This window comes from Choristoneura fumiferana, chromosome 15 (genome assembly GCF_025370935.1).
Source record: "Choristoneura fumiferana chromosome 15, NRCan_CFum_1, whole genome shotgun sequence".
Lineage (NCBI taxonomy): Eukaryota > Metazoa > Arthropoda > Insecta > Lepidoptera > Tortricidae > Choristoneura > Choristoneura fumiferana.
Genome location: NC_133486.1, coordinates 14578289 through 14593993, shown reverse-complemented (window position 1 = coordinate 14593993; position 15705 = coordinate 14578289). Strand labels below are relative to the sequence as shown.

At 42.0% G+C, this 15705-nt stretch overlaps 1 protein-coding gene across 3 annotated transcripts in view; it reads left to right on the top strand.

Moving 5' to 3' along the window:
- The window catches only part of LOC141435822 (protein Fe65 homolog), a 110683-nt gene extending 95181 nt beyond the window's left edge, over positions 1–15502 (top strand). For all 3 annotated transcript variants that reach the window (XM_074098650.1, XM_074098651.1, XM_074098652.1), the window contains exons 6-13: positions 823–1060; positions 1955–2150; positions 2641–2768; positions 5044–5237; positions 6036–6238; positions 6789–6965; positions 7653–7823; positions 8831–15502. In XM_074098650.1, coding sequence (XP_073954751.1) covers positions 823–1060; positions 1955–2150; positions 2641–2768; positions 5044–5237; positions 6036–6238; positions 6789–6965; positions 7653–7799 — 1283 coding nt within the window. In that variant the 3' untranslated portion in view covers positions 7800–7823; positions 8831–15502. The remainder of the gene's footprint in view (positions 1–822; positions 1061–1954; positions 2151–2640; positions 2769–5043; positions 5238–6035; positions 6239–6788; positions 6966–7652; positions 7824–8830) is intronic.
- The last annotated feature ends 203 nt before the right edge of the window (positions 15503–15705 follow it).

Here is a 15705-nt window from a genome sequence, read left to right as displayed (position 1 = left end):
TTATGGAATGGTTTATTTCAATTTGTATGGAAACACCCTTTTTAATGAATGTGCATATTGCTTACCTTGGAAAGTCTCTATAGGTACTTACCTTATACTGCGTTTTCTATATTCAAGGGGTGGTAGATCTAGTAAGTATTTGATATAAATTTTAGCTTGATAAGTTAGGTACTTACCAGGCGTTCCAAAGAAAAAATATCTTGACAGACGTACGTTGCCATTTGATATTTCAGAGCAGCCAAGGTGGTCAAAAATATCGGAACATGCAGTCTATTCTCAAGGCATTAGAGTTCATGTCATGTCCCGATATTTTTGACCACCTTGGCTGCTCAGAAACATGATGACGTCTGTACAAAAAAGTGTCAATCCTACATAAGGCACTTGTCCCACCGCCGACGATGAGCGAGAAGCGAGTAGAGCGAGTAACTAGAAACGAGTGGGCGAGCAGCGAGAAGCGAGTGTAGTTTTGTCGCTCGGCTGTAAGCGAGTGTTCGCGTGCGACGGGCGATAACTCGCTCCACTCGACTCGCTCAAGCTGACATCGCTGAGCGATTATCTATAGCTCAGCGAGTTTTATAGCTCTTGTCGCTGCGACAAAAGATGTAAGAGCGAGTTCTCGCCAGCGATCAACTATTAATATATGTGTCTCTTTTACTCACACAGGATCTTATATCTTTTGTTCGTTTCTTGAGCGAGAAAATAGTCGATAGCCAATCGTTTCCTCGCTGGCGGTGAGACAAATGCCTAAGTCTAAAAAAACTCTTTTAGGAGTAAAAATGATTACTCATCAATAGTAATTATTTACCATTGCATATTTTTCAGACATGGATGGCCCCTACTATTGGCACATAAAAAGCGGCACAATACAGCGAGAGATCCCGAAGATGCTGCCCGTAGAGGCTAAGGAGTCCCGCATCTCCATGGTACGGGACTGCTCCAACCTGTCCGAAGTGAAGTACGAGGGGGTAATGACATCGTCGGTCACTCGGAGCACGACCAGCGGGGCGTTGGACCACGTGGATCAGGAGGAGAGGAAACGGAAGGAGGAGATGTCTTACAAGTGAGGATTGATGTCTTAAGGCCTATGCTACACGTATATAGCTGGTGCGGGCACGGAGCGGGCGCGGGTGCAGGTAAAACCCGTCGCACGCGACGCGTGCAGTTACCGCTGCTCATACTACATAATATTTTTCAATAAGCCTCCACCCGCACCGTGCAAACCGCGTCAGCTAGTTCTTACTTCTTACTAGTATTACAACTCACAAACTTTCTATGTACCTGTGTGTATGTATAGATGTTTGTTACTCTTTCACGCAAATGCCATTAAATTGATTTTGATGACATTTGGTACGTTGATAACTGGACGTCTGGAATAATACATATGTTTCTTTTTGTCCCAATATTCCCACAAGATCGGGATGACATCTGGAAATCTCAACCGCTGGGTTTTTGAAGTCATGAAATTTGAACAGTTGATTTCAATGCAACGTCAATATTGCAGACCAAGTCACGGGCAACAGCTAGTTGAGTTGATTATACTAATGATAATAATATGATCGGTTGGTGGTCGTGTTAGGTTCGGTCCAAAGGTTAGGATCCAAAACGTACCAAACTTTGAACACCGATCAATTTATGGCAACATTTGTCAATCACATTTAATTTAGACCTAATTTGTTTTTGATACTAGGTTCGAGTAAGTGTTCGTTATCTCACTGCATTGTCCGATAATCCTGCCCCTGTGGATGTCGTCCGTCATCATGATGATATTATTTCTAGTGTTAAATTTTACGCTGTGACTGTGAGATGGGCGTAGGCTGAAAATCGCGCTGCAGTTTGCTCGCAGCTTATGCTGAGCCTGAGCCCATTGCTACTTGCGAGCTTGCTTACGTGTACTTAATTGTTTTTTTTTTGTTGTGGTTTTATTGTTATTATTATCTAATTGACAACCCTGCAGACGGCGCAGCTTCCCCGCCCGCCCCGAGCCGGACAGCGCGCGCGCAGTGCGCTTCTTCGTGCGCTCGCTCGGCTGGGTCGAGATCTCCGAGGCCGACCTCACGCCGGAGCGGTCCAGCCGCGCCGTCAACAAGTGCATCGTGGACCTCAGTCTCGGACGGAACGACTTGCTCGACCAAGTCGGACGTTGGGGTGACGTGAGTACTCCTACAAGAACTAGGTGGTCTCGTCCATTCAAGGATGGACGGATGACCTCGGGTTCGCGCGAGTTCACAGTGGATTCAGGCCGCTTCCATCCGAAGCGACTGGAGGTCTAAAGGGGAGGCCTATCCTATGTACAACTGTGGCCACCGTAGCTGATATGATGATGATGATGATGATGGTATGGAATATACGCAGATTCAGTTTCTTTGACTGTACACTGAAGGTTGCTTACAGAATTAAAAGTAGGTACCTAAACAAAACAAGTTTGTATTTCGTAGTAAATAGACCATCTCAGTTACTTGCCTTGGCTATATTTATAACTTTATTTCATAATTCTATGTCAATAGGATGTAAATATGACAAAGATTTTTGTTACCATCGTTTTTTGTTCAAAAATACACTTGCAACATATCTTCGCGCCTTGCCTTGTTTAATAACTGGGAATACCTCAAGGATCCTTTCTGAGTCCTTATTTCTTTTCAGGGTAAAGATCTCTTTATGGATCTCGATGATGGAGCCCTGAAACTGATCGACCCTGAGAGCCTCAATACGCTTCACACGCAGCCCATCCACACCATACGCGTGTGGGGTGTCGGACGAGATAACGGACGGTAATTACCTTTACGACGCGCGAGTTCATTGTTTTTTCCTAAACGTTCAACTGATCTAGTTTGAACCATTTGCAGCAAGAGATGCAGAAACAATTTGGTCTGTCAGGTAGATTATCAAAAAATATTGGACACGTATTTATTATTAACCATGAAAGCAATGCTAGGGGTTTCTTTGAAGGATAAAATCCGAAATCACATTATCCGGCAAAGAACGAAAGTCACCGACGTTACTTAGAGAATTAGTTCGCTGAAGTGGCGCTGGGCTGGCCACGTCTGTCGCAGGACCGATGAACGGTGGAGTAGATGAGTCCTCGAATGGAGACCACGGACGGGAAAACGTAGTGTAGGGCGTCCTGAGGGACGGTGGACGGACGACCTTAAGAGGGTCGCTGGCGGCGGATGGATACGAGGGGCTGAAGACAGAGTGTTGTGGCGCGCCATGGAAGAGGCCTATGTCCAGCAGTGGACTACTGTGGGCTGGTGATGATGATGATGATTTTATTTTGTTATCAATCAAACAAAAAATTACAACGATAAAGCGCGTCAAAGTTCGTGACGTCACTCCTTAGTTAAAGATGTATGTAGGTGTGACGTCACACGGAACTTTAACCGGCTATAATTCCGCGCCCGATATTTTTTGAAAATCTAACTGACGAACTAATTACATTTTTAAACACTAGCCTATTGGAACTGCATTGGCGTTAACAGTTAGTCTAACTTCTAGACGGCAATGAGCTGCCTTTTCTTATGTGTGTCAAGTAAGTCCTCAGAGCTGAAGAAGGCGTTACAGTAGACGCAGACGGCGCGAAAGTAGAACCTAAATTCATATTCCCCTCTCACTAGTTTGAGAGAAAAGTGAGCAAGAGAGTAATATGATTTTTAGTTTGACTTTCGTACCGATTACTATACTTTGGGATATTCCTGGATGTCCGTGTCCCTTTGTTTGTACTACGAACTAGAGTGTGATTTCCACAGTGCTAACTGGGAAAAAAAATCAGTAGTTAAATACAAAAGGGTGTGGAGAAAAGGGAATGCTTGTTACTTAGTAGGGCGCTAATTTCCAGTCCATTAATGAACCAAAACCTGTCTTTGAAGTAGTTGGGGGGTGGTTCTGGTTCATTGAGTCCTTTTGTCCTGGTCTATTTGGTAAAAGACGTGACATAAAGAGACCCTGAAACTTTAGTTTGTAGACCCCTAAGCATGCAATCCGCATGTTCCTTGCAGCTTGATATCGTGTATTTATCGTTGAACAGAACGACTGTGACCTGACCTGGCCTTATTGTCTAACACACTTGTACTAACAATCGTTTCCACCATTTCTTTCTGTCACACGATGTAATGCGAGGGTAGAAAGAGATGGTGAATGCGATCTCGAAAGTCAGCGCGTTAGACACGGCCTCTGATTGTGACTTTAATGTTTCCTTCTGTTATTTTGCTATCGTGGAACAGCGAAAGGTAAATAGAAAAAAAAATGTTAGGCATTGTGTTCGTGGTTGTCGCACTTCATTCCTTGCAATGCCTGCACATACTTCATTCAATTGGTTCTTTAGTAGGTATTTTTTCATTCATGCTTCCGAAATTAGGGTGACGGCACCAATCATGGACATGTTAAGCACAGTAGTATCCAGTAATGGACAGCAAGGATTCAATGCCTTATAGCTCACCATTCATGAACTTTACCAGTACGTCCGTTTCTTAATATCAAGTTAGCGGAAAAAATATTCCATTATTGGTTCCTGTCCATGACTGGTGCCTTCATAATTCTTAACTTCTTGTAATAATACTTGCATTTATATCACTTTTCTAGTGAGGGGTAAAACATCTATTTGTAGATTAGTACTTTGTCTTGGGTACATTTTATGGGTACCAGGGTTTTTAAGTAACAGGATTTTTCGATATTTTGACGGAACATATCGCGTTTAGCTATGATTGTGACTCTAAAAGATGCGTCGAAGTATCAGGAACTCATTAACAGTTATCGCGTTCTAGATCCAGTATAAAATATGTCTGACATGCCTACAATGGCAGTTTACAAGGGTTAGTAGCACCACCGGTTCCACGAATCAACTTCTCTTCTCCTATAATAAAAATTGCAAAGAGGACCATTTTGAATGGGGGTCCTTCCAAGTAAGTGTATTTAGCAATTATTCTGGCTTGAGGCACCCCAGCAGCTTTAGTGGAGCTCTCATTCTTTCTCAGGAACTTCGCGTTCCTAAGTCTACTTTGCATTCTGACGTAAGGCGCTCCAGGGGCTTTAACCAGCGTTCTTCCGCAGGGACTTTGCGTACGTGGCACGAGACCGCGCGACTCGGCGCCACATGTGCCACGTGTTCCGGTGCGAGGCGCCAGCGCGGTCTATTGCCAACGCGCTGCGTGATATCTGCAAACGCATCATGATTGAGCGAAGCCTGCAGCCGCCGCCGCGCCCCACTGACTTGCCAGCCGCGCGCCGCCCGCGACCGCTCTCCGGTAAGTTTCTGATCTCCTGGTAGATCAGAACTAGTTGCACTTAAGCACATCATGATACAATTGGTCTGCGACCGCCTCTGAACTCCAAACTTGCCAGCCGCGCGGCGCCCGCAGCCGCTCTTCGATAAGCTTCTGATCTGGTAGGTCAGGACTACTTGCATCAAAGGACACTTCCAAACTCACAATCATAGAAGTGTGGAGATCAATCGTCGAATCCAACACGGATGGACAGCGTTTGGGAAACTTCCCAACGTCTTTTCGTCCCAAATTCCTCAGTGCCTTAAGACGAAAATCTTTAACGTGGTGATAAATAGGCTCAGAGCTGTTCAGCTAGCTACGGAGAGAGCTATGTGCGGGATCGAATCAGAAATGAAGAGATACGTAGAAGAACGAGGACATCGACATAGCCAAGCGAATTAGCTCGTTGAAGTGCCAATGGGCAGAAAAGATGGCCATTGAGGTCGAAAAGTTCTCGAATGGAGACCGCGGATCGGCAAGCGCAACGTAGTACGTCCACGTCCACCAACGAGATGGACAGATGACCTGGTTAAAGCCGCGGGTTCACGGCCCCTTTAAACCGATATGATGACGGCTGATATAATGATGATGATGTTGAAAAACAAACGGTCTAAAGGGGAAGACTTATGTCCAAGAGTGGACGTCCTACGGCTGCAAAAACAAAAAGAGCAAACTAAATAAAACCTTATAATAAAAAACATGAGGCTTATTTGAATGTGCGTAGGTAATTTGGGTATTCGAAGAGGTCTGATGAGATGAGTCTGTTGTCCACAACACCAGGGGCCTCATTCCCGACGCCGATGGAGGAGCCCCGCAAAACGGTGCGCGCGCGCTACCTGGGCAGCGCGGAGGTGCCCCGTGCGACCGGCATGGACGTGCTCAACGACGCGCTGGAGCGGCTCGCCGCGGCGCGTGCGCCGTCCGCCTGGCGCCCCGTCGCCGTCGCCGTGGCGCCCTCTATGATCACCATCACCGAGGAAGGGGTGAGATACTCAGTTCTAGTGTTTACCTTCTGGCTTCTGGCTTCTCACGCGTGTCTAAGTCATTCATTAGATACAGCAGTTGAATTAGAATTTCGGGATTTTACAAAATTAACGTTTGAATTACATCGTGGCTTTTTATTGATGTTGTATTATAAATAGTGCCAAATTTCGTCACTCCACATCATACCCAGCAGGTGACGAGATTTTATCCCTATCCCGTGGGAATATCGGGATAAAAATGTGTACCAAATTTCATCCTCAGGGGAGGTGGTCGGTCACGGGCTGGATCTAGGCTAGGAAGGACAACAGTACATTTTTCTAAGCTCATTGATTTTGATATGTTTCTGCGACAAACAGATTTTGCGATTTTTAGGGGCTGTTTCACCATCCATTGATAAGTGTTAACTGACGGTTAAATGTGATGCCGTCTCCGTCTATTCGAACAAAACAAATAGAGACGGCATCACATTTAACCGTCAGTTAACACTAATCAATGGATGGTGAAACAGCCCCTAAGTGGATCCACAATTGATTATCTTTTTGTTCGCAGGAGTCAAGCCCGATAGTGGAGTGCCGCGTGCGCTACCTGTCGTTCCTGGGCATCGGGCGCGACGTGCGGCGCTGCGCGTTCATCGTGCACACCGCGCAGGACCTGTACGTGGCGCACGCGTTCCACGCCGAGCCCTCCTCCGGCGCGCTCTGCAAGACCATCGAGGCTGCTTGCAAGGTAACTTCACTCAACTATATCTCAACGCCAGCAACGCACCTGTGATACCCCTCGTGTTGGCAGGTATCCATGGGCGCTTCCCATCAGGTGACCCTCATGCTCGTTTGCCTCCACTTATATATATAAAAATACCACCATACCCATTATCTGCTGCCATTACAGCAAATCCTAAAGCCATCTAATGAGCAAACATAGAATCTCCGAGTCTTACATCGCCCGGTACGATATAATATAGACATCTACCGACGTGCTTCCTTAAGACTTCGGCCCCCGAAGCATTAGAACATGCCTGGAAAGTCTCTATCTCTCTAGAACACCTCTCCCATGTCGGTGGACCCCGAAAATTGACAAAGACGCAACCTTCGAAGACATCCAAGACGAAGACGCAGTCTCACAGCACGTCAGACACACTGTGCACCACTACCGTGTCTACATATGTCTGGTGTCTGCGTGTGACAACCTCAATACAACACAGCTCATGCAGCTCGAACGCATTGAACTAAACACTCACCAACAAGGCTCTGGCTCTGAGCAACTACGCACCCAATCAACTAGGACCTGCAAGCGTCCACATGACGCACAGACTGCACCGCAATCTACAAACATATTTCGGTGCTTGGGTCGATCTTTGATCCCCATCGGTTTTTTCCTAGCGCTTTTCTTTACAAGACGATGTGTTGTCGGCAGCTCCGCTACCAGAAGTGTCTGGACGCGCACGGAGGCGCGCCGCCGCGGTCACCGGGCGCGGGATCGGGCACGGGCGAGGGGCGCGCGTCGCTCGGCCAGACCCTCAAGTCGCTGGTCGGATCCCTCACCGGCCGTCGGAACTCCTGAATGCAAGCGCCACGCCAGAGAGAGGTCACTACAAAACCTTATGCATTATTTATTGTATTAACGTCAAAGTCAAAGGCTTTATTCAATTTAGGCTAGAAAACAATAGGTAAGGCGAGATGGAAGGATGATTAAGCCGCGGATTCACGGTGGATGTAGGATTGCAGGCCGCTTCCAACGGAAGCAACTGGGGTCTATGAAGGAGGCCTATGTCCAACGTTGGACGTCCTACGACTGTTATAATGATGACGATGAAACAATAAGGCCAGCCATAGATTTCTCGTAGATCAGAGCAGAATCCGGGTTAATCAGAACAGAACGTTCTGATCGGCGATGCTGTAGATTTGCTTGGTGACCGGGCATTTTCACAACCCGTGTCGGTCGTATGTATGTGACGAGTGGTACATTTTGTGTTTTATTCGCCTCCCGATTTTAATTCATTTCTGCTCTATCCTAGGTAGAACAGAACAGAATCGGTACTAGGCGTTATAAATGTCGAAAGATCTCATCCCGCTTATATCGCTGGACAGAATGTTGTGGAAATGATTGTTATTCTGAGTAGGTAGGTACGTTAAACACAGCGCCGACTAGCCCTTGATCAAGGTAGAGTGAGATTGTCTGACCTCTTGCTCTAACCCAGGTGCGGCGCTGGTTAAACAATGTGACCTCTAGTCACAAAGATCTAAAACAGTTACGTACAGTCAACGTCATAAATAAGTGATCACTTTTGTACCTACTCGCTTTAACGTCATGTTTGAAAAGCCATACGAAATGGTGTAACGACTGAATGCGACAAGGTACAGAAATGATCACTTGTTTATGATGTGGACTGTACTTACCAAGCAATACGACGGGTAAAATCTTGAAATTTCCGCTGTGTTTTGAGTCTTGAAATTTTGGAGTTTTTCTTAACACAACCTCAATGAAGACCACGATATAAATTTTGGGAATTCCAGCTCCAATACCAGATCGAATAGTTTACGCGTGCGAAGCCGCGGGTAAACTATAGTACTTATGAAATATGTTATTTTCAGATAATACCCCACCGGCCTGCGCTGTCGCCTGGCGCGCGCCGACCCGCGCTCGCGTAGCAGCTTGTGCAACGGTTGCAGTTGCTTGGGATTCTGTCTCATTCCAACACTATCCTGTTTTAAATACTCTTCAATTCCATTTAGTTGTTTCATCGGAGAGTTGGATGCTAAAGTCACAGGCCCGTAACGTTATTTTTTGATTCAGGCGACTGATTCAGTGAACTAGTTAGTACCTATATTTTACTTTTCAGTAACGCGAAAGTTGGCGCAGTAAGAAGGATGGTTCAGACACTAATAAGAAAAAAAAGTTGGTCTCTCCTGTGGATATTGTTGACGACTTCGAGCCTAAAAGTAATGTTTTATAGAATGGGGTACAAGTTCGTAGATGCAGATAAAACGCTGTAAGTTAACAGATACAAATACTTACAGCAAGAAAGGAAGGAAGGACCCAGCAGTTTCAAATTGAGTTTCCATGGAGGCATCAAATACCTACTTAACACCACTAGTTCTTAAAAATCGCACAAAGCGTTTTAGCTCATCTTTTATTAGGAACTCAGACAGCTGAGGAGTGGAATTCCCCGCCGTCGTCTACTAAACACTATAATTTGACCGTCTTCAAATCAATGAAGCATGCTTTCAGAACACATCCTTGCTTACCACCATACCACACAATAAAAACAAGTCGTCCTAGCCGTCCTGGGTTAAGACGCTTACCATTTTCTGATATCTCTCCTTAAATATATCTATAAATGTCTTGGTAGGTGTATAACTCAGTTCCTCTACCGTGTAGGTACGATCAAGGGCTAATTCACGAGCCCCTATGGATCCATTTCACAGTAAACGTCATAGTGGCATCGCATTAATTAACTATGAAAATCGTAATGAGTTTTCATTTGAAAAGGTTCCATGGTGTTCATGGCTTATGAATTAAAGTCCTTGAGTGTATTACAAAAATGTCGGTGATAGTTTAGCGACTCCTAATGCCATCTAGTGAGCAAATATAGAAACTCTAACATCTTCCAACGCGCCATCGAAGTTTCGCAACTCGAACGCATTTTAAACAAGTTCCGACGCTCTACCTTCGGACTTCGGTCCTCAGGCGTAACATCTGCCTGCTGAGAGATCTCTATTGTAACCTCTTCTCACAATAGGAAAGCAGAACACTAGTAGGTAATAACAGCAGATCTGAACAGTCTCTTCCTTCTAGAACGAGAGGGCTTATGCTGTAATTCCAGTTGCGATACCCGAGTCAGTGGCGATAGAAACATAATTGAATGAGGTTTTGGACAGCTGAAATGTCGCTAGATGGCGTTAGTATAGGTTCGTTTGACATTTGCGTCGCGCTCGTGATTGGAATAACTAAATGAGCCAATCGCAAGCAAGACGTAATGTCAAAAGGACAACACGATAACGCCATCTAGCGATATTTCGCCTGTCGAAAAACCCTTATTGTTTCGTAAATATGCAGGTTTACTTGCGTTTTTCCTTGACTCAGAAAAAAAAACAATCAATAAATTCCGAAAAACTCAAGAGGTCAGAGGGTTTTAATCTATGACCACCTGCTTAGGAGACCATAGGTCTAACTACTATGCTACTTCTTTAACTGCAAGCAACTGCAATCAGCCTGAATGGGACTCGACAATTTTTTAAATTACTTTTGATCGATAGTGAAGCTTATAAATTAAGTACAATATTTATCGTCATACAAATTTCACAACTAGCTTCACGCTATGTTCTTGAAGATGTATTTTATGTACCATCAGCCAAATAAGTGGTCTATCAATTTTTAAACAAGTTCCTATGAAATGAATATGTCGCTAAAGTCGAACTTTGTTGACAGACACGTCTTAGGTACGTATTCGTAATGCCATTATTATTTTATGATTTTAAAAAATAATAAATAAATATGCAAACGATTATCAACTTTAGGGTGGTAGACCACATGATGATATTTGGTTGTGGTGATATTTGGCTGATGGTACATAAATTTTATGTGTAATTTGTCTTCAACAAACAGATTGATTATTTGGAGTCTTTTTGTATTTTTTATCTCAACTCCAAATTTGTTACTTATACGGTCATACACGTAAAACACGGTTTTACGGTTATACGGTCGAAAATACAAACTGGGACATGGATGCACAGAAAAACCAGAAAAAGACACCAGCGCTGGGAATCGAACCCAGGTCTTCAGCATTCCGTGCTGCGTGCCATACTGGACAGGGCTACCACTGGACAGAGTACAGACACGAATTTCTCCTATGCACACATATCTCAGGTTGCTTATTTCCACTGCGCTACTTAAGCAGCAGCACTAGCGACATCTATGTTTCGCTCTCATCGAGAGACGATACATTCTTTCGGAACTAATCGCTCACCCAGACAAGAGACGTCGCTACTAAGCAATCAAATTATTCTTTTTGTATTTTTTATTTCAACTCCAAATTTGTTTTTCTGTGCATTAATGTCTCAGTTTGTATTTTCGATATTCAACAAACAGCATAAGGCTGCTATCATCCAATGCCACATATACAACCATTTTGGTTGAAGTATAGCCATTGTGTGTAACACGCCGATTAAATGGTTGAATATGCAGACCTGTGCATTGGTACCTATCTAAGCGAAGTGCGAGAAAAATGACCATAAATTAAACCGAGAATACCGCTGTGGCAAGCACGTTTTTGTGCAAGTACCTAACATGCTTGTGTCATATGGCATATCAGTGGTATGAAGTTTGACTTACTTGCATAAAAATGTAGAAGCTATAAATATGTGTACCTACCACTCTGCTATACTAGTTATATGAAAGCTGTGCTAAGGAAATTAGTAAGTAATGTTGGGTGTTCCTCGCGGGGGTGTCTAATGATTTGTTTAACAACAAATTGCATGATCTCTGAGAACATAATAAAAGTTTGACATAATCTGTTGTCGCATAATAAACGAGTATTTAATAGTCATATTGAATAACATTTTAAACGCATAATGCCCATTTTACATAACGACAAAAAGAAACGAGTTAGACTAAGTCGATGAAGCTCCGCTTGCGGAGCTCCTATTCCGAGCAATTGAAGAGCCCTTCCTGCCCTGTTTTTTAAGTCTTACACAGAACCTAATATGTTAAATGATATTATGAGTATGACCCCTCTGATCGTTCTGTCAAATGTTAGTGTGGATTTCGATCATTATACAAAATGGCATTATTTTATAATGAACATTAAGACAAATGTTGAAATATGATAGGTAAATGGGTGTTATTTAATTTCAAGAAAGGATATGCACTTTGTTGTTATAGGTACTAAACGTTTATTATGATTTTACTTATACGTTATTAGCCACAAAGTTGGTTTAAAAAACTATGCAGATTGAACGGCACTCGTTCCTCGCAAGTCGCTTAGCATAGCAACTGTAGCATTGGTAGTTTAGCAGCATAAGTGGTATCGCAGACGCCTCACAGACTGCAGCAACATACATATCTATTAGTTTTTGTATGTGTGTCCTAGCAAACCGAATTACTTGGTATTTTGATGCATATTTAATTCTCAATCCCTGGGTCGTCCTATAACAAACAAAATATTAGGGAATGTTAAGACAATTTCGGTTATACTACTTGTTTCTTATTTACTTTACTATTCAATTGGGCCCTGGCCATGAATATAAGTAGGTACTTACTTAATATGTAAGTCTATTCATAGAGAAGTTCCTCTGTTTAGCAGTTTTGCTAGATATACCTATAACCTACCGAATTCCAAATTAGGATTGCAGTTTGGAATTATCAACGAATTAAATATGCATCAAAATCTAGCTTCTAGACGTCATAGTGCAGTAATATATAAAGAAGTATTCATAACCATAATACTATCAAACTGTAAAACCATGTATAGGTTTTTTTAAAGAAGTCAAGTAAAAGATGAGGTGGATACTAGATGAATAGGTACCTATTTACTATTTTGTTAACATTAACATAGATATTTGACTTGATAACTAAGAGTGGAAGGTAGGTATATTAAAGAATTCTTCACAATTGATCTCATTTTGAAAAGGTTACGTTTAATGTAATGAGTGAAATAACAGTTGCTTATTGAGGTTTATGTAAATTCCGCTACTTTTGTAGTAAAAACGTCGAAAAAAACGTTCCTTCAAATACTTATTTATCTTGTGCAAATGAGTGTTTACGTCTGTCTATAATTATTTCAAGAAACATATTCGAGATCGAGAAACAGAGCTTTCTGCGTTTTAGTTTAATTTAAATTAGTTTCTCATGCCTCGAACTGTGTCTAAAATTAAAAAAAAACCCGCATCGCCTCGCTAAGCTATCAAAAAGCTGGCGGTCACATTTTCACTTCACATCATAAAGGTTGGCACATTTTTCTTTGAAACTTGACTGCCAGAATGGCTTTCACTAGGCAAAGAGTTTGAGGTAGATTGTATATGCTTTAGCTCCTAAACTTAAACTATAATAAATAACACTCCCTAGTCCATAGCAGTTCATTTAAAGCTTTTGTAAATTGGACGCCATATTTGTTAAACCTAATTAATCCCTCTGTGACTTCGACCGTCACCAATAATAGCTTGTTTAATTGTAAATTTAGGTTTAATATTAAATAAAGTATTAATAAATGACCCTGTGGAGTTTGTAAATAATTGTAAACAATGGAATTCGTTTAGTTGTAGGGTAGATAATACTGGAGTGTTAAATGGTGTGAGCTAAATGTGACAGATTCGAGATTACCAGTTATAAAAAACGGACGGTTTGTGACGCAATGTAATGTTATTAGCTGCGGACCCCCTTGCAAAGACACGTCGGGTAGCCATCGCTTTCCTATCTCTGTCGCTCCATGAGAGTAGGCTTGAGTGAGAAAGAATACGATGGCCAGAATAATCCTGCTGCGGTGACTTCGCAACGGTGTCTCATCCAATCTGTCGAGCACGGTATGAACTAGACATAAGAATTCATTTGGTTGAAACTATACTTAGTCCCGACGTTGGACGTAGCATAGTCAAATTCAATCCTATTTGTATAGTAAAAGATATTATTTTTGCTTAGGCTTGTACAAGTTTATAAATTGTGTGAATTTACTTGCAAAAAATAAATATTTTTGGTATGACACCGCAATGTATGTTAAAAATTTAACTTGTAAGCTTATCTCGGGGGTGTGTTGTTAGAAATTATTTAAACAAGTACATTATCCAGACAAAATAATCTGTAACCTCATAATAACAAGGGTGTTGTAAACACATTGAGCTTTTTACAGTTATATTACACAATATCTAAAATTAAGTCGCGTTCGTAATTAAAATTGTAGCTAAAATAATGAACGCATCCTAACACTGAAATAAAGCCGCCATTTTGATTGCATCCGAGTGAACAACAAAATGGCCGCTTGGGCGGTTTGTTTGGCGCCAGATTTACTGTTTTTTGTTGATTTTGATAAAAATAATGGTGAGATGAATGTTTATCGTATAGAGCGTACTGGGACCCACAAGTTTTCGAATTAACTCCCAAACGAGTTCCAAAGTTAAATGTGACAAGAAGGGTAAAATAATAAAAGTAATAATAGTGTTTTTTGTGTGTCTGTAACACTACAGCAAATAAGATACCTATCTATATAACACGGTAGAGAAAATGACCCTTTTGTGAACCTATACAGAAATGTAAAATTTTACCTACGCAATATTAGTGGTCAACGCACGCAAGTGACACTTCAATTCAAAAAGGCCAATTTCATCTACTGAAACTAGAATAAGGCGTTCGGGTTAGAAATCACAAACTAGCTTCAAAGTATATTTCAAATATTAGTATCAGTGTCGCTTCTCACTATATAAAACCTATGTCAGTATAAAAATACACTGAGCTGTTCTAATTATACGTAAAATAGTGTTAATCACACTTTAAAGTTAAGTAATTAAAAAAAAACATTATTTATACAAAATATAAATCGATATTTAAGGGCCCCTCAGTCGGCTGAGCGAAACTGCGTACGGGGTCTGTTTCACAAAGGTACATATCTTAAAATACAAATCAAGTTTGAAAACGGTCTCGTACTCTTGTACTATTATATGTAATAATGGGTGGATCAACTATTTCTTGTTGTTATTCTGTCCCGTCAGCGAGGGGACAAAAGTAGTTACACATAGTTTGTTAGAAGAAATGTTGTGTCACATTATACCAACATGCTTTTTAGATGACCAATCATAAAAAGGGCTTAAAAACTACCACAAAAATGTATGTTTGGCATATTTTTATCCTAGAAACTTACGGTTTAATGAGCGACTCAGGAGACCGTAACTATAGCAACGAGTGACAAGAAATAGTTGATTGACCCAAATAGTACAAGAGCTCGTACTCATTTCGTATTTTTCTCTGATTTGTAAAATATTTCTGTAGCTTCGTGAGACAGGCCGCGGGGCCCGACTAGGCGCAATAGATGTGAAAAATGCAAGCTTCGACTGCCTTTTATCAGATGAAGTATATGTCAATATTTTCTATAAAATGTAAACGTTTATATGTAGTTGGTTAGTTAGCTTCGGAATCCCTGTTTTTTAGCTCACTGTTGGAAATATAAACGATGGGAATAATGTTATATACTGTCATCGCTTTAACAGCTTAAAAGCCTTCAAACTGTGGCTTTTAATGAATACTTTTGTGAAATTAATAAAAAAATATTAATAAACACACGTATCGTCTTTTAATAACCCATGATCACGGTTTCCCATTCATCAAACCTACGCGTCTGTTCCAGACGAATTTTGGCGTGTTGCCTGTGCACAACATCTTTGGTGGCTGACCAGACCGATGCGAGAGCGACATGTTCGCCCACAGGCCAGACAAGAGAAGTCTGCGGATGTTGGTGCAGAACCGCCTTGGTGTCGTTTCTGTC